The sequence below is a fragment of the Dermacentor albipictus genome, chromosome 2 (genome assembly GCF_038994185.2).
Source record: "Dermacentor albipictus isolate Rhodes 1998 colony chromosome 2, USDA_Dalb.pri_finalv2, whole genome shotgun sequence".
Taxonomy (NCBI): Eukaryota; Metazoa; Arthropoda; class Arachnida; order Ixodida; family Ixodidae; genus Dermacentor; species Dermacentor albipictus.
Genome location: NC_091822.1, coordinates 56429816 through 56444912, shown reverse-complemented (window position 1 = coordinate 56444912; position 15097 = coordinate 56429816). Strand labels below are relative to the sequence as shown.

Sequence of the window (15097 nt, the reverse complement as noted above, 5' to 3'; positions counted from 1 at the left end):
ATTGACTGAAGTCTTTGGTCCTGGTTATAAGGCGTCGCGGATGGCAAGCGGTGATCTCCTCTTGGAGCTCCGCGATCAAAAACAATACGAAAAAGTGCCAAATCTAGTGTCATTTGGGGAAACCCAAATAATTATAACCCCGCACCGCACAATGAACACCACCCGTGGTGTTGTCTCTGACGATGACTTGATGGAGCTCACTGAGGCAGAACTCTTGGAGGGCTTCCGTGACCAGAATGTTATCAATGTTAGACGAATTAAGATGAGGCGAGATGGAAAAGAGATCAAGACGAAACACCTGATACTCACGTTCGGCTCAAGTGTCCTTCCCGAGTCCATCGAGGCCGGTTATATCAAACTTCGTGTTCGACCATACGTTCCCAATCCTCTCAGATGCTTTAAGTGCCAAAGTTTCGGCCACAGTTCACCGAACTGTCGAGGCCGGCTGACTTGTGCCAAGTGCAGTGACAAAGAACATTCCTCTGAAACGTGCCAGAACACTCCACATTGTGTTAATTTTGATGGTGAGCACGCCGCGTACTCGCGGTCGTACCCTTCTTGGAAAAAAGAAAAGGAAATCGTTACAATCAAGGTAAAGGAAAACATAACTTTCAAGGAGGCACGGAGGCGGGTATCATACCTGCCCAAGAAACCTTTGCCGACGTGGCGCGTCAGGGGGCAGCGTCACAACGGCCTCCGGCGGCTGTCCGACTCACAAGCAGTGAGTCGGCAGTTACGCCTTCTGCCCCCGCGGCGGTAGCAGCTAGCGCTGCTCCGTCAACCGAGGAGAAGGGACCATCGACCCCGAAGGTGGGCGCAGCCGAGGCTGCCCCAACTTCCCAGGTCCCTTCCAGCGCTGGCAACGGCCGGCGCAGCCTAATCCCCCAGGGAGCCCCATCGGCCTCCGGGCTGGTGGGCGCAGGGGTCTTGCCCTCCAAGGCGGGACCCTCGCTGGTAACTTCCCGCTCGCAAGAGCACGTGTCCGGCGCCTCACAAGAGGCAATGGACACTACACCTATCCTCCAGGGGCGCCAAGCGCCTAAGGAGCGGCGAGGTTCACTCGAACGCTCCAGAAAGGGCAAGACCCCGATTACGGGGCCTCGAAAGGGCTCTATAGTCTAAGGCATAACTTCTATTTCCGTACACACAGCACCAAATTAACTTCATTATGGACACGCTAATTATCCAGTGGAACGTCAGAGGTCTCCTCAGAAACCTTGATGATGTTCAAGAACTTCTCTACGAACTCACTCCAAAAGTGATGTGTGTACAGGAAACCCATCTTAAATCTAAACACACTAACTTTCTTCGTCATTATGTTATTTTTCGTAAAGATCGTGATGATGCCATCGCATCATCTGGTGGTGTAGCCATTATACTCGACAAAGGTATAGCGTGCCAACATCTACAACTACAAACGCCCCTAGAGGCAGTGGCCGTTCGAGCCATACTTCTAAACAAACTTATTACCATCTGCTCTCTGTACACACCCCCGCATTATCAGCTCCATAAACATGAGTTCCATACATTAATAGATCAATTACCTCAACCCTATTTGGTTCTAGGAGATTTAAATGCACACAGCAATTTATGGGGTGACTCTCATTGCGATGTGCGAGGTCGACTGATTGAACATTTTCTTTTTTCTTCTGGTGCATGTCTTTTGAATAGTAAGGCACCTACATATTATAATACTGCACATAAAACCTATTCCTCTATAGACCTCAGTATTGCATCTCCCACCCTTTTACCTGATCTTAAATGGAATGTTATTAGAAATCCATACGGGAGCGACCATTTCCCGATAGTTCTGTCTACACCGAAGATGAATGAATGTTTCCCACAGTTTCCTCGGTGGAAAACTGATTCAGCTGACTGGCAACAGTTCCAAAAAATTACTCTGATATCGTGGGCTGACATCAGTGCTCTAAGCCTGGAAGTTGCGGTTGAATACTTCACTATTTTTCTGATAGATGCCGCAACCAAATGTATCCCAGAAACAAAGGGGTCATCTAACAAGCGTCGTGTTCCGTGGTGGAACGAGGAGTGTCGTAACGCGCGTAAAAAGCAGAACAAGGCATGGGGGTTGCTCCGCGATTCTCCGACGGCAGAAAACCTTGTTAATTTCAAGCATGTGAAATCTCAGGGGAGGAGAACGCGCCGACAAGCAAGAAGAGAGAGTTGGCAGAAATATATATCAGGAATTAACTCTTAGACGGATGAGACAAAGGTCTGGAATAGAGTGCACAGAATAAAAGGTCGACAACCCTACTCGCTACCTTTAGTAAATACACAGGGAAATAGCATGGAAGACCAGGCGAACTTTCTAGGCGCACATTTTGAACGCATATCTAGTTCGTCGCACTACTCTGACACATTTCAAACACAAAAAACACGAATAGAACGGCAGCAATTAGTACGAAAAAGTGCAAAATCTGAGGTATACAATAGACCATTGAGCATAGCAGAGCTTCAAGCAGCACTAAACGGCTGCAACAAATCTGCCCCAGGCTCTGACCGTATAATATATGAAATGCTAAAACACCTGCCATCTGAAACACAAAGAACTCTTCTTTTCCTTTACAATGGTATATGGTCTTCCGGCCAGATTCCCTCTGTCTGGAAAGAGGCCATTATAATTCCCATTCTGAAACAGGGTAAGGACCCCTCCTTGGCAAACAGTTATAGGCCGATAGCGTTGACAAGCTGCCTGTGCAAACTCTTTGAAAAGATGGTGAATAAACGCTTGCTCCACTATCTGGAAACCAACAAAATATTAGACCCATACCAATGCGGTTTCAGGGAAGGTAGGTCGACGACAGACCACCTTGTCCGCATGGAAATGTACATCCGTGAAGCCTTTAACCACAAACAGCTTGTCGTATCTGTATTCCTTGATATGGAAAAGGCGTATGACACTACGTGGCGCTTTGGGATCCTTCGGGATCTTTCTGGAATGGGTATACGTGGCAACCTGCTGACCATTATTGAAAGCTACCTGTCTGACAGAACGTTTCGTGTTAGAGTTGGCAATGTGCAGTCACGATCATTCGTACAAGAGACAGGTGTACCGCAGGGTGGAGTACTGAGTTGTACGCTCTTTATTGTGAAAATGAACTCCTTACATACCATCATACCTCGCACACTCTTTTACTCGGTTTATGTAGACGATGTACAGATAGCTATTTAGATCATGCAATCTTAGCATCTGCGAGAGACAGCTACAGCTTGGCCTAAACAAACTCTCAAAGTGGTCAGAAGAAAATGGTTTTAAATTTAACCCTCAGAAAAGCACATGTGTTTTCTCAAACAAGAGAGTCATATCACCAGGACCCACTATTCACCTTAATGGACAACGACTGTCGGTCAGCCTTGAACACAAATTTTTAGGCATCATCTTAGACACAAAACTTAATTTTATTCCGCACTTGAAATATCTCAAAGCGAAGTGCCTGAAGACAATGAACCTGCTGAAGCTACTTTCTCGAACAAACTGGGGCAGTGACAGGAGGTGTTTGCTTAGCCTATATAGGAGCCTTGTACGATCACGCCTCGACTATGGAGCCGTGGTGTACCAATCCGTATCGGATAGTGCTCTCAGAACTCTCGACCCAGTCCACAATCTAGGCATACGGCTGGCAACAGGCGCATTTAGGACAAGTCCTGTGGAAAGTCTGTATGTGGAGGCGAACGAATGGTCGTTACATCTGCGCAGAACGTCTCTAACCTTCTCCTACTTTTTAAAATGTAAATCGAATAACGAACATCCGTGTTATTCAACTGTACATGACTTATCTTCTGCAAGACTTTACCATAACAGCCCATCTGTTCGACCTCCTCTATCTGTGCGCTTAGAACAACTGGCTCATGAAACTGCTATTCAACATCGAGAAATAGTCCTAATGACTCCCACTAACATTGCACCACCTTGGGAATGGCAGAATATCCAATGTGATATGTCTTTCGTCGCATTAACAAAACATGCGCCTGAGGTACACATACGTTCACATTTCCTCGAACTCCAGGCGAAGTACTCTTGCGCGCAGTTTTATACAGACGCTTCAAAGTCTACTTATGGTGTAGCCTATGCAGCTCTCGGACCGTCATTCTCAACGTCCGGTGCACTAAATCCAAACACCAGCATTTTCACAGCAGAGGCATACGCGATTCTCTCTTCTGTGAAACATATAAAACAAACAGGTATAATAAAGGCTGTCATATTCACAGATTCATTAAGCGTTGTTAGTGGGATATCAAATCTACGAAAACACAACAACCCTATCCTTAATCAGGTCTACAACCTTCTATGCTCAGCCTACATGTCGAACCAAACAATTGTTCTTTGTTGGGTGCCTGGCCATAGAGGCCTAGAGGGCAACGTAGCTGCTGACGAAAGGGCTACATCTATAGCTTTTTGTGATGAAGACCTCAATATACCTGTACCTTACACAGATCTTAAGCCTTTCTTACAATATAAACTACGGAAATATTGGCAAAGGCAATGGGACACTCAGGTATCCAACAAACTGCACCTAATTAAACCAAAGATAGGCAACTGGATCTCTGAGAAAAAAACAAGACACCAGGATGTACTGCTCTGTAGATTAAGAATTGGGCATACATATAGCACCCATTCGTATATTCTTACTGGAACTGACCCTCCAACATGCACTAGGTGTGGCAGTAGACTTACAGTCCTTCATGTTCTCGTTCAGTGCCCATTATTAGAAATGGAGAGAAAAAAGTTCTTCCCTTTCTTATACCATCATAATGTACCTTTACACCCAGTCTTCTTTTTAGGCAATGAACCTCTATTTAATTTTAAACTAGTTCTCAAGTTCTTAGAAGAAACAAATACCAAAGACATTATTTGGCCAGGCTATTTGTAGCACAGCCTCTGCCTAGAGGCTGTAGCTGCAATGAAATTACTCACAGAGCACATGCCGCGCAGCCCTTGCACTGAAGGGCTCTGCAGAGGCACTGGTGCTGCTATAAATTAACATGTTTTAGTATCTTATCGTTCTCAACGTACTTTTACAACCAAAGGACTCACTTTTCATTGACATTATTTTAATAAGTACATATTTTACACCATTTACAGCTTTTACTCGATCACCGACATATTCACCGATACTCATTGCCATCCATCACCAAATGTCATGGCGCTCTTTGGCCATTTCTGGCCCTTGCGCCAAGAAACAATATCCATCATCATAGAGTATATGCACTTTTGACTCCTTTAGAGTTATTTTATCTTTTACAATCTATTGGCTGTACGATCCGTCAGCAGCGGCAAATGATTACTAGAAAATTTCTTGTTTATAGTAGCCGAGTCTGTGAAGGCATCGAAAGCTATGGGGACAGGTATTAAATTGTGCATGGCGCGATATTGCTCTTTCAACACTTTGACAATATTGCAAATGCTTCAGTCATATGCTAATTGTCGGCCACTGCATCTGAAGATATCTCGGGGTCCTACAAGCCATGGAAATCGGTTTAGGCTAAGTTTTCAATGGTGCCTTTGAAGAACGGTGTCGCTGCTTACCAATTATTTGGAAGCAGAGACCACACAACCTAGCTGGACAGGTTCTCACTGTGAAACACCTCCCCCCGCATAAACTTGGGGTGGTTTACCAAGTAGATGTCATGAATGAGGACGAAGCAACGACGACACTAGGGCGACCCTGATGCCATAAAGACGATTGTATGATGACGACGCAATGAGAAATATGGAATGATGATGACGGCCTATGCTTGTAGAACGCCAAGCTTCTCCGTTATTTTATCGGTACGTTCTTCTCCTTGCGCAATCTGCAATGAATTTTTGTCAGTGAAGTACTCGCAGAATTGAACGAACCGGCAGCGAAGTTGATGCGACTGAAAGCCGCAAAGATTTTGATCTTGGACCGTGAGGTCGGTGGCGGCGCCAAACTTGAAGAGTTTGGTGAGCCGCAGCACTTCCTGGGTGAACTCTGCAGTCGTCTACACCGGACTCCGGACTTAGTAATCTGCACTTAAAATGGGTGCGGCTGCAAAATTTATCTTCTTCAGTAGAAAACTGCGTATCGAGCAATTGAAGCGCCGCTTCATGTCAAGTGCCCCCGCGTCGCCTGTCCCTTCGTCGGCCTCAGTCTCCGTCTCGACTATGTTGTAGACGCTGACACCTTCCACCTCCAGCGCGTTGAGCAGGAACGCTTTTTTTGTGTTCCGGCGTAGCGGTCCTGGCGGCGACGTCAACGTATGCAGGTAGGCTCGATGCGCTTGGATCCTCGTCGCCAAACTGTTCCGTCGGCGTGGCCACCATGAACGCCACGCCGGGCCCGTTGGGCACGCCGGGATGGCGTTCGGAGAGAGAAGCACGGAGACGCAGATGGGGACTGAGGCATAGAGGAGGGATGATAGTATATTGGTGGTTTCGGTTTCAAAGCTAAATTTTACTCGCCCTCAGGGGGCGCTGATGTAGTGATGCGGAGCCTATTTAAGGCGCCATACGCCAACAAATGTTCTCTGCCTCGGTTCCCGTCTGTGTCTCCGTGCCCATTTCTTCAGGCCGTCGTCCCGGCATGGCGTTCATGGCAGCCACGCCGACGTAACACGCATGTTGCGCGAAAAAAAGAGACGCGAGAGGACAGAGGCGCAAGAAAAGTATATAGTCATTTTTGGACAGCGTGTACGTGAAGTTCCGGCATTTTGAAGGCTTGTTGAACGCACTGAAAACCTCGTTCATTGCACCCTGCAAACTGCCATCAGGTTTCATCTTGCCCATCACAAGCAAATCATCAAGTTATATGAAAGAGTGCACTACGTTGCAGTTGGCCCGCTAACGTTAAATGTGTCTACCAATGGTTACCGCAATATGTCGCTTAGCAGAGTTGCCATGGAAGACCCGATAAAAAATACCAGCTTCCTGCACAAGGAACTTGCCCTTGTGGTTGATGACGGAAATGACATATTTCTGGCCGTGTTTGAAGCACGCTAGCAACATTGCCAGGCCAATCGGAACATTGTGGGCTTTTTCAATCACGCTGAAGACGATTTGCTTATGATGGACAAGACGAAACCTGATAGCAATTTGCAGGATGCCCTGAGCGAGATTGTGAGTGCCTTCAACAAGCGTTCATCAAAAATTCAAAGGCCTGAAATTCCCGCACGAGCTGCCCACAAATAACCATATACATTTCCTTATCTGTGCTTTCTCCTCGTGTCTCTCGTCTTTTACCGCACCTTGCGGTGTACATTTCGCGCAGTACAATACATAGTTCAGTATAAAACAACCGTCCTGTAAAAAAAAAACACTTCTTTACAGCGATCGAAGAAATGTGGGAGGCAATGTTAAAGGCATAGAGCCTGGAAGATCAGAGAAGTCTGGTGGACCGGGCGCGGGCAGCAGCATTAGCCAACGGCTTTCCGAACTAAGAGAGCCGCCCACCTAGGGCGAAGAAAGGATACTTTCTCGCTGTTTCTTACAATAAACGTTCATTCCTCCTCCTCCTTATTGCGTGTGACTAGTCTGGGGTATTGTTTCTCCTCTTTCAGGCACACTTGCACTTTTACCATGACAGGCACTCCCTGTGATAACAATTTGTGGCGGAATGTGTTAGCGAGTGGTCCCTAATGGCCCTCAAAGATTTAGGACGGCGAAGGAGAGGGGCATTGCCAGAGGAACAAGTGTCGCGGCCGCACCACCACAGCTTTAAGAGCTCGTGATCAATGCGGTTGTGAGGTCGTTTTGTCCTTGCGAAGTTAATGTGGTGCACACACTGCCAATAATATGACGTTCGTGATGGGCAGAACGTGGTCGATGCGCAGAGCCGTTTGAAAGTGAAGGTTTCTTTGCATCTTTCTTATGACTTTCCCGCTGGTGGTGAAAGTGCTGCTGCTTGCTGATGGCGGCGGCGACGGCGGAGGCAGCGGCAGCAGCAGTAGTAATAGTTATTTCAGCAGCAAGTGGTTATTACACTGTCCGCTTACAATTGGGCTGCCGTGGCCTTCATCCTTTCGTCGTAATTCCGTAGTCACCATACCGTTGTCATCACTTCACGTTTTTCATCCAATTCTCGTCATTCTATTGTCGACACGCAGCCTTCATCATACAGCAGTTGTCATTCTAGCCTTCTCATACAATTGTTCTTTTGTTGTTGTCATTCCATTATAATAATGTTAGCATCGTCCTTCCATTGTGGTCGTGTCATCGCCGTCAACCTTGCTCCGGCATCACATCGCTACGCCCGCGTTTTCATTGCAGCTGCATCATCCCATCGCCACGCCATCGTCGTCCCGCCACTGGCGTCATTCGATGTCGTCATCACAATGTCGTCGCGCCGTCACCGTGGTACGATCGTCGGCACTTCAGCATCGCCATCTCATGTTCGTCATGTCACCGTTGTCACGGTTATTCTGTCGTCGTGATGCAATTGTCATCATCACGTCGTCATGCTGTCGTGACCGTTTTATTGTCGTATCTTTCCCTTAGCGATTCCAGTGTGGTCACGCTATTGGCGTGAAGCCATCATCGTCATTCCGAATTTCTCATTGCGTAGTCACCACACAGTCGTCTTTATGGCATCAGGGTCATTCTAGTATTGTCATTTCTTCGTCCTCATGCATGACATGTGCGTGGTAAACCACCCCAAGTTTATGCTGGTGGAAGTGTTTCCCAGTGAGAGAATGTGCCCAGCTAGGTCGTGTGGTTTCTGCTTCCAAATCATAGCTAAGCAGCAACGCTGTTCTTCAAAAGCCCCATTGAAAACTTAGCCCAAACCAATTGCCATGGTGTGTACGACTGCGAGGTATTTTAGGATGCAGCGGTCGATAATTATCACATGACTTGAGCATTGGCAACATTGCTAAAGTGTTAAAAGTGCAATATTGCGCCGTGCGCTACCTAACACCTGTCCCCATAGCTTTGGATGCCGTTATAGACTTGGCTACTATAAACCGCAACTTTTCTAATAATATTTTGCCGGCGCGACAGGTCGTTCAGCCAGTAGATTGTAAAAGGTAAAATAATCCTATGGAAGGAGTCAGTAGTGCATATACTAAAATTCCATGGCATGGCAACTATGGCTGTGAAGAGGGAAAGAGAAAAGCAGAAGGCAGGGAGGTTAACCAGAATAATGTCCGGTTGGCTACCCTACATAGGGGGGGAATGGAAAAGGGGAAACAAAGATGATAGGGAGAGAGAGAGAGGAGAGAAGGAAAGAAGGAAATTTCATGAAGAGTCACAGATGGTCGCAAAAGCCCGTCGTCCCTAAGAAGTACAAAAGCGCCTTCACCGCTTTATGGGCTGACGAGTGATGGGGGTGGTGTTCATGCAGCACCTGCACAGAAAGTGGCCCATTGCCCAGTTTTTAGATAGCTTTGGCAAGTTCTTGTCTTTCTGGGGCATATCGTGGGCAGTGGCACAGTAGGTGGTCGATATTTTCTTCGGTGCCACACACCTCGCATGCTGCACTGTCAGTCACTCCAATTATTGTAGAATATGTCTTTGTGAAGGCAACTCCTAACCATACGCGACAGAGAAGCGTAGCTTCACGTCGAGGAAGTCCGAGTAGAGGTCGGAGTTGCAGAGAGGGGTTTATTCTATGCAGTCGTGTAAGTCTTTGGCCAGTTCCACTTGGTCCGTGAGAGACTGCGTGCCAGATGTCGAAGCTGCCTTGCGGCGTCTGTTCTCGAAAGCGGAATTGGAACGCTGTGCCCTTCTTGATGTGCTATGCGAGCAGCGTTATCGGTGCAATCATTGCCACTGATTCCACAATGTCCAGGTACCCATTGAAAAACGACCTCGTGGCCTTTTTGTTGGACGTGATGGTAAAGTTTAACGATTTCGTATGACAATTGGTCACGACATCCGTGTCGGAGAACTGACTGCGTGCACTGTAATGCCGGTTTTTATTCACACAACATAGCCCATTTTCTAGGTCTTCCAGAATCAATGAATTCCAGTGCTCGACGCAGGGCCCTTAGTTCTGCCACCGTTGAGGTCATGACATGCGATGTCTTGAACCGCAGTGTCATTCCTCGCGTTGGTATAACCAGCGCAACACCAGAACTGCACGACTTAGTCGATCCATCAGTATAGATGTGCTCGCGGTTGCTGTACTTTTCATGCAAAATAAGTAAGCTCAGCTGTTTTAGAGCAGGGGCCGGTAGTCTGGAGTTCTGTAGTCCTGGAATCATATGTACTTGTGGACGGCTGAAACACCACGGACACAGGCTTGGCCGCAGGTGCGTACCCTGAAGTAAACGACGCAGGATGTTCACTGGCAGTACTGCTAAATGCCGAGCAGGGTCTTGCAGCAGTGAGGCTCGCCAAGTGGTGGGCAGGGGTCCTAGCATAATGCCTGAGATGCATACGCATTGTCTCAACGATAACGTGCATCGTGATTGGGTAATCCTGCGCAAAGGCAATGGTTTCAGCCGTTGATGCACTGCGTGGTAAGTCAAGACATATCTTAAGGGCTTGGGCTTGAATGCTCTGAATCGTACGCAGGTTAGCCTTGCAGGTGTTGGATATTGCAGGCAGGCTGTACCGCAGGAATCCAACGAACAACGCTATGTACAGCTGTAGCTCATCGTGTGTAGATTTTTTCCTGCAAGGAACCTGAACAGGTGACAGACAGCAGTCAGCCGCTTTTTCGCGTAATTCACGTGCGATGTCCAAGACAGGTCTCTATCAATTACGACTCCCAAGAACCTGTGAGTTCTGCTGTATGGTATAAGTTGTGCGTTAATAGATACTCCATAAACAGACATTTGCTTCCTCATGAATGCCACCATTGCGCACTTTCCGCATAAAATTTGAAGTCCTTGTTCACTAAGGTAGCAAGATGTCATACTGACTGCCTTTTGAATCCGAGCGCGAAGCTGTAGTCGTGTCACACCTAATGCCCAAATGCAGATGCCGTCCGCATAGATGGAAAGTCGTACGGCGCTTGGCAGGTTGTCAACTAATCCAGTGAGTGTGAGATTGAAAAGAGCCGGGCTAAGCACACCGCCTTGAGGGACTCCTCGGCTACCGTAATGCTCTACCGTAATATGATCTACTGCGCTGGGATCACCAAGACATGGGATTGCAGCCCCGAAAAATAAAGTGGCAACATAAAGCAAACAGTGGACAGCTGTTCGAAGCCGGCGGAAACAAAAACAACTAAGAGAAAGCTGCTTGTGAAGGCCGTAAGGAGCGCGCGTCTGCGGCCCATGAGACTCGTAGTACAAATCATTATACTGGCGGCCAGTTACGCCCATCGCGGGCAAGTGTACTGCATGGCTAAACAATGCTGCGCTCGGTGCGAAGTTTTCTCTCTGTTGTAACTTTAATTATACTTTTGTTCAGAGCTACGCTGCCGTCCACTCCTTCATATTTCTTGTGGGGACATAGGGTGCACTCTACAACCAAGCCAATTCGTTTCATCTGTTAAGGCAGATGTAGGGAATTTTTTTATTTTGTGCCTTATTTCGTTAAAAATTACCATATTGCTCAAAACATAAAGTATAGGCTAAGTAGCACATAAGTAAAAAAAATCCTCTCCCTTTGCGCCGTAGGATTCGCTTCGTCTTTAGAGACCTGTTTCATTAATGTTTCCTAAGCAATCGTGAAGTAGAACTGAACTACAGCTAAACATTTCTCTGAAGCTACAACTGTACTTCCGTCTATAAATCGGCGGAGCTTAGGCGATTCAGTGAAGTTTCGATAGCCACTGCCGTGTTAATAAAGCTATATGGTCACGCTGGCCATTGTTCATTGGGAAGTTGTCTGCCCGAGGCAGAATGCGATACTGCAAGAAAAAACAATGTCACATAGAAATCGTTTGGCAAGAGCCCTTCACTCCAGCGTACGTTATTAAACCACGGCATGAAATAGAACGCGCAATGCCAACGTGTAATGTTTTATTAAGGTGAAATCCTTAAAGGGACACTACAGGTTACTATTAAGTCAACGTGGACTGTTGAAATACCATCCCAGAAACCTCGAAACGCTTGTTTCGTGCCAAGGAGAGACTTATTTTAAGAGAAAATGCATTCTGAAGCGTCCGCGTACCTCTAGCGCAGTTCAAATCGCCCGCCCTCCGATCGAGGAGTACTGACATCATGGTTTGCGCCATCGGTGAGTAGAAAGGCGTGCGCAGACGGCGCTACGGCTTTTCTGCGCAAAACGCGAACGCGCGGCCAGAAACGGAGCCAAGACAGAGCCGACAGCAGAGCGAAAGCGGGAGTATGGTGGCTGCTCCAACCATTACGTCCTACGGCACACGGAGAGTCCGTTTTCGTTAAACTATAGGCTGCGGCGAGCTCGCAGCGTGGTCGGCGTGGTCTGTGAGAAGTGACGAGCCTTTTTGCACTCGCAACAGGGCATTAAAAAAGTGCAAATCGACGCAAAACTCGGCCTAGAAACGTGCTTTGCCACAGCCAGGGCTCAATACGACCCAAGCTGGTACGACACAGATGTCGTTTCCCGCACCGCCACCAGGCGCCGCTACTATACCTCAAACTCCAGCGCAAGACGCCCGTAAGCTGGTACTTCATTCTATGCCGCAAACTTCGACGCTCGTCGCAATGGACGCTGACACCGACAGATTGGCTCGCGATGGTGGGCTCAACTTCAGCAATTTGAGCACTGACGAGCGCGACCTGCTGCTTAGGGCTCGCGCTGCCGGCGTCGTTGCGTACTACGACGGCGGCCTCGACACCGGCTCTGCGGAGCGGGAGAGCAACGAGGGCTTCCAACGACATCATATGGACGTGGCATTCTCGCTGCTTGTTCCAAATGAAAGTTTCGCGAGCCAGCAGAACCAACGCGATAACCAAACTACTGAAACTCCAAAGCGTGCGCGGCGCAGTGTCGAGCGCGCAGAGTCGAGCGAAAACGAAACCTTTCGAACACCCATATTACTGAAGGGTAACGTGAAAATGTTATTTTTTGTTTAAATTGAATAGACGTAGACAAGTAGCATTTTTTTCCGTCTTATAATCGAATGAAATGATATTTTTAATACGAGTAGCTGAGTATTAGTAACACAAATTATGAGGAGTCCTTTCGTCATCGGGCTAGTACCGGAATGTCGCTGGGGGGTCTCAAATCGTGTCATGCATTTACCTCAATTTCTCGGTTACTAAAGCTCTGTTCGCGATTATATTGACGCCTTAGACGTTCTAGAACATTTCTCCACCACTTTAACTTGAGTTTCTGGTAACCTTTAGTGTCCCTTTAAGTGGGTCATTGCACGGTGACCTTGAGGGAAACACGGCAGGCGCAAGAAGTGGTAAAAAGCCCACGTGACCTTCTCCGAACGAGGGGCGTGCGGAGACCGAACGAGCGGCTCGCGCAGACAGAAAAACGGGCGTTGAGTCGCTTACGTCACGCGGTGGCGGGGGCGGTTGTGCCTGTACTCGAGTGTGAAACGAGAGAGCCGGCGATGAAGGACGCTCGCCCGGACCCAAGCGTATTGCGCGGTAGGCCTCGCAAGTACGTTACGACCGTGGATGCCCGCCAAGCGAGAAACTAAGTGCGACGCGCGAAGCAGCGAGAGTGAGACGTTTGACCGCGAGTGCTACTTTCCGCTATTGAGATGATGCAACGTAATTGTGTTCGGCTTGTGTAGCACATTTGAAGCATTTACTGGCCACAAGTATGCTGCACCTTTAGGTAGTGCATTATGCGCACCCATGTGTCGTTGAGGAGGTCGACCTAAAAGCTCCACACGTGTATTTCACACTGAGGCTTGTTATGTCTTTCAAGAAGTGTGGTCCCCAAGTGAATAGCTTAGAGACTGACAGCAAATTTTCATGGCACCTTCTTTTTAATGCAATGGAAAGCTTACCGGTCGGAGTGTCTGATCATGGAGTGGTAATGCTGAGAACGCTGTGGAACATTTTTTATCACAGTTTTTTGTCCTGCAATGAGGATAGTCATTCACTGGAAGTATGCTGGAAACGGTGATAGGTGCGCGCGATAGAAATTTACGCTAGCATTAGTGGAAGGCAGACGACAAGGCCGGCCGTAACTGTGAGAAAGTATTCTTTCGTTTATGAAGTCGATCTTCCTAAGATTCATGTTTTCCGAAGTGTGAAAGTATTTCTGCGATAATATCTACGTATTTTCGTGGTTTCCTGTTCAACTTCTTTGGTATTTAACCAGTCAAAACCAAACGATGCAGCCATGCTTGCGCTTTTGATTTCAGAAGCAGACTGAAGCGCAAGTGCCTAATAATATAGAAACTGCAATGTTAGGCAATAATTATATCGTACATAATAACAGGTGACTTATGTATAGTGATCTCATAGACTACATCCGATACACCAAGATTTCACTGCCAGGCCTCTTAACTTACTGGTTTTTGAGACATTCCTTACCACTTTAAAACTGTAAGTGTTACATAAAACGCGAACAGTGTGCTGGGTTCTGTCACTATAAATCAACATTTAATGTTGATCAACGTCTCACAAGACCTTCTGGCCAGTCGTTAGTCCCTCTGAGGCATTACCAAGTGTGCAGCAGGCTTTCGCCTTGAAGTGTTACAGAGAGTTTAACAGGCTGCCAAACTTTTTTTTTAAATTGCAGGTTGTTCTTCCCTGAAAGAGTTGACCCCAGACCTAGTCGTCCGCCAAGAATACTACTCGAGACTGTGAGACGAATTGCCATTCTTACACAAGAAATGCCAGGATATGGCTTCATGAAACAGGGGCGTGGAAGTTCCAAGCCCACCGTAGCCACATCCACTGGGAATAAAATTTCATCCCTGTGAATGCTCTCACGATTTCCTTCAATAACTCGTATACGACAACTGTTTAATACTTGAAGTCTCTCTCTTGCTCGGATTGCAAAAAATGAAAACCTCTCCCATACCGGGAATGTGGCTACAGGCGAAGCTTGTCCAACCCTAGGGAAGGGGTTGGTTAGTTTTCTTGGGCTGCCGTGCTTCGGCGATGGCAGCCCGAACATTTGGTTTAGCCCAGAGTTTTCGTTGGGCTCCGACTTCATCTTGCCGAAGCACTGGATTCGCCCGGCGAGCACGAGCACGTTCACGGGCCCGGTCCCACTGCCGTTTGTTCAACGCAGCCTGCTTTTCGGCAGAACGAACAAAACGCGGCCTCCCCA

At 47.6% G+C, this 15097-nt stretch overlaps 1 protein-coding gene across 2 annotated transcripts in view; it reads left to right on the top strand.

The window, feature by feature from the left end:
- LOC135901874 (uncharacterized) overlaps positions 1-14685 on the top strand; it is a 59701-nt gene extending 45016 nt beyond the window's left edge. For both annotated transcript variants that reach the window (XM_065431702.1, XM_070532870.1), the window contains one exon: positions 14561-14685. In XM_065431702.1, coding sequence (XP_065287774.1) covers positions 14561-14628 — 68 coding nt within the window. In that variant the 3' untranslated portion in view covers positions 14629-14685. The remainder of the gene's footprint in view (positions 1-14560) is intronic.
- Positions 14686-15097: the final 412 nt, after the last annotated feature.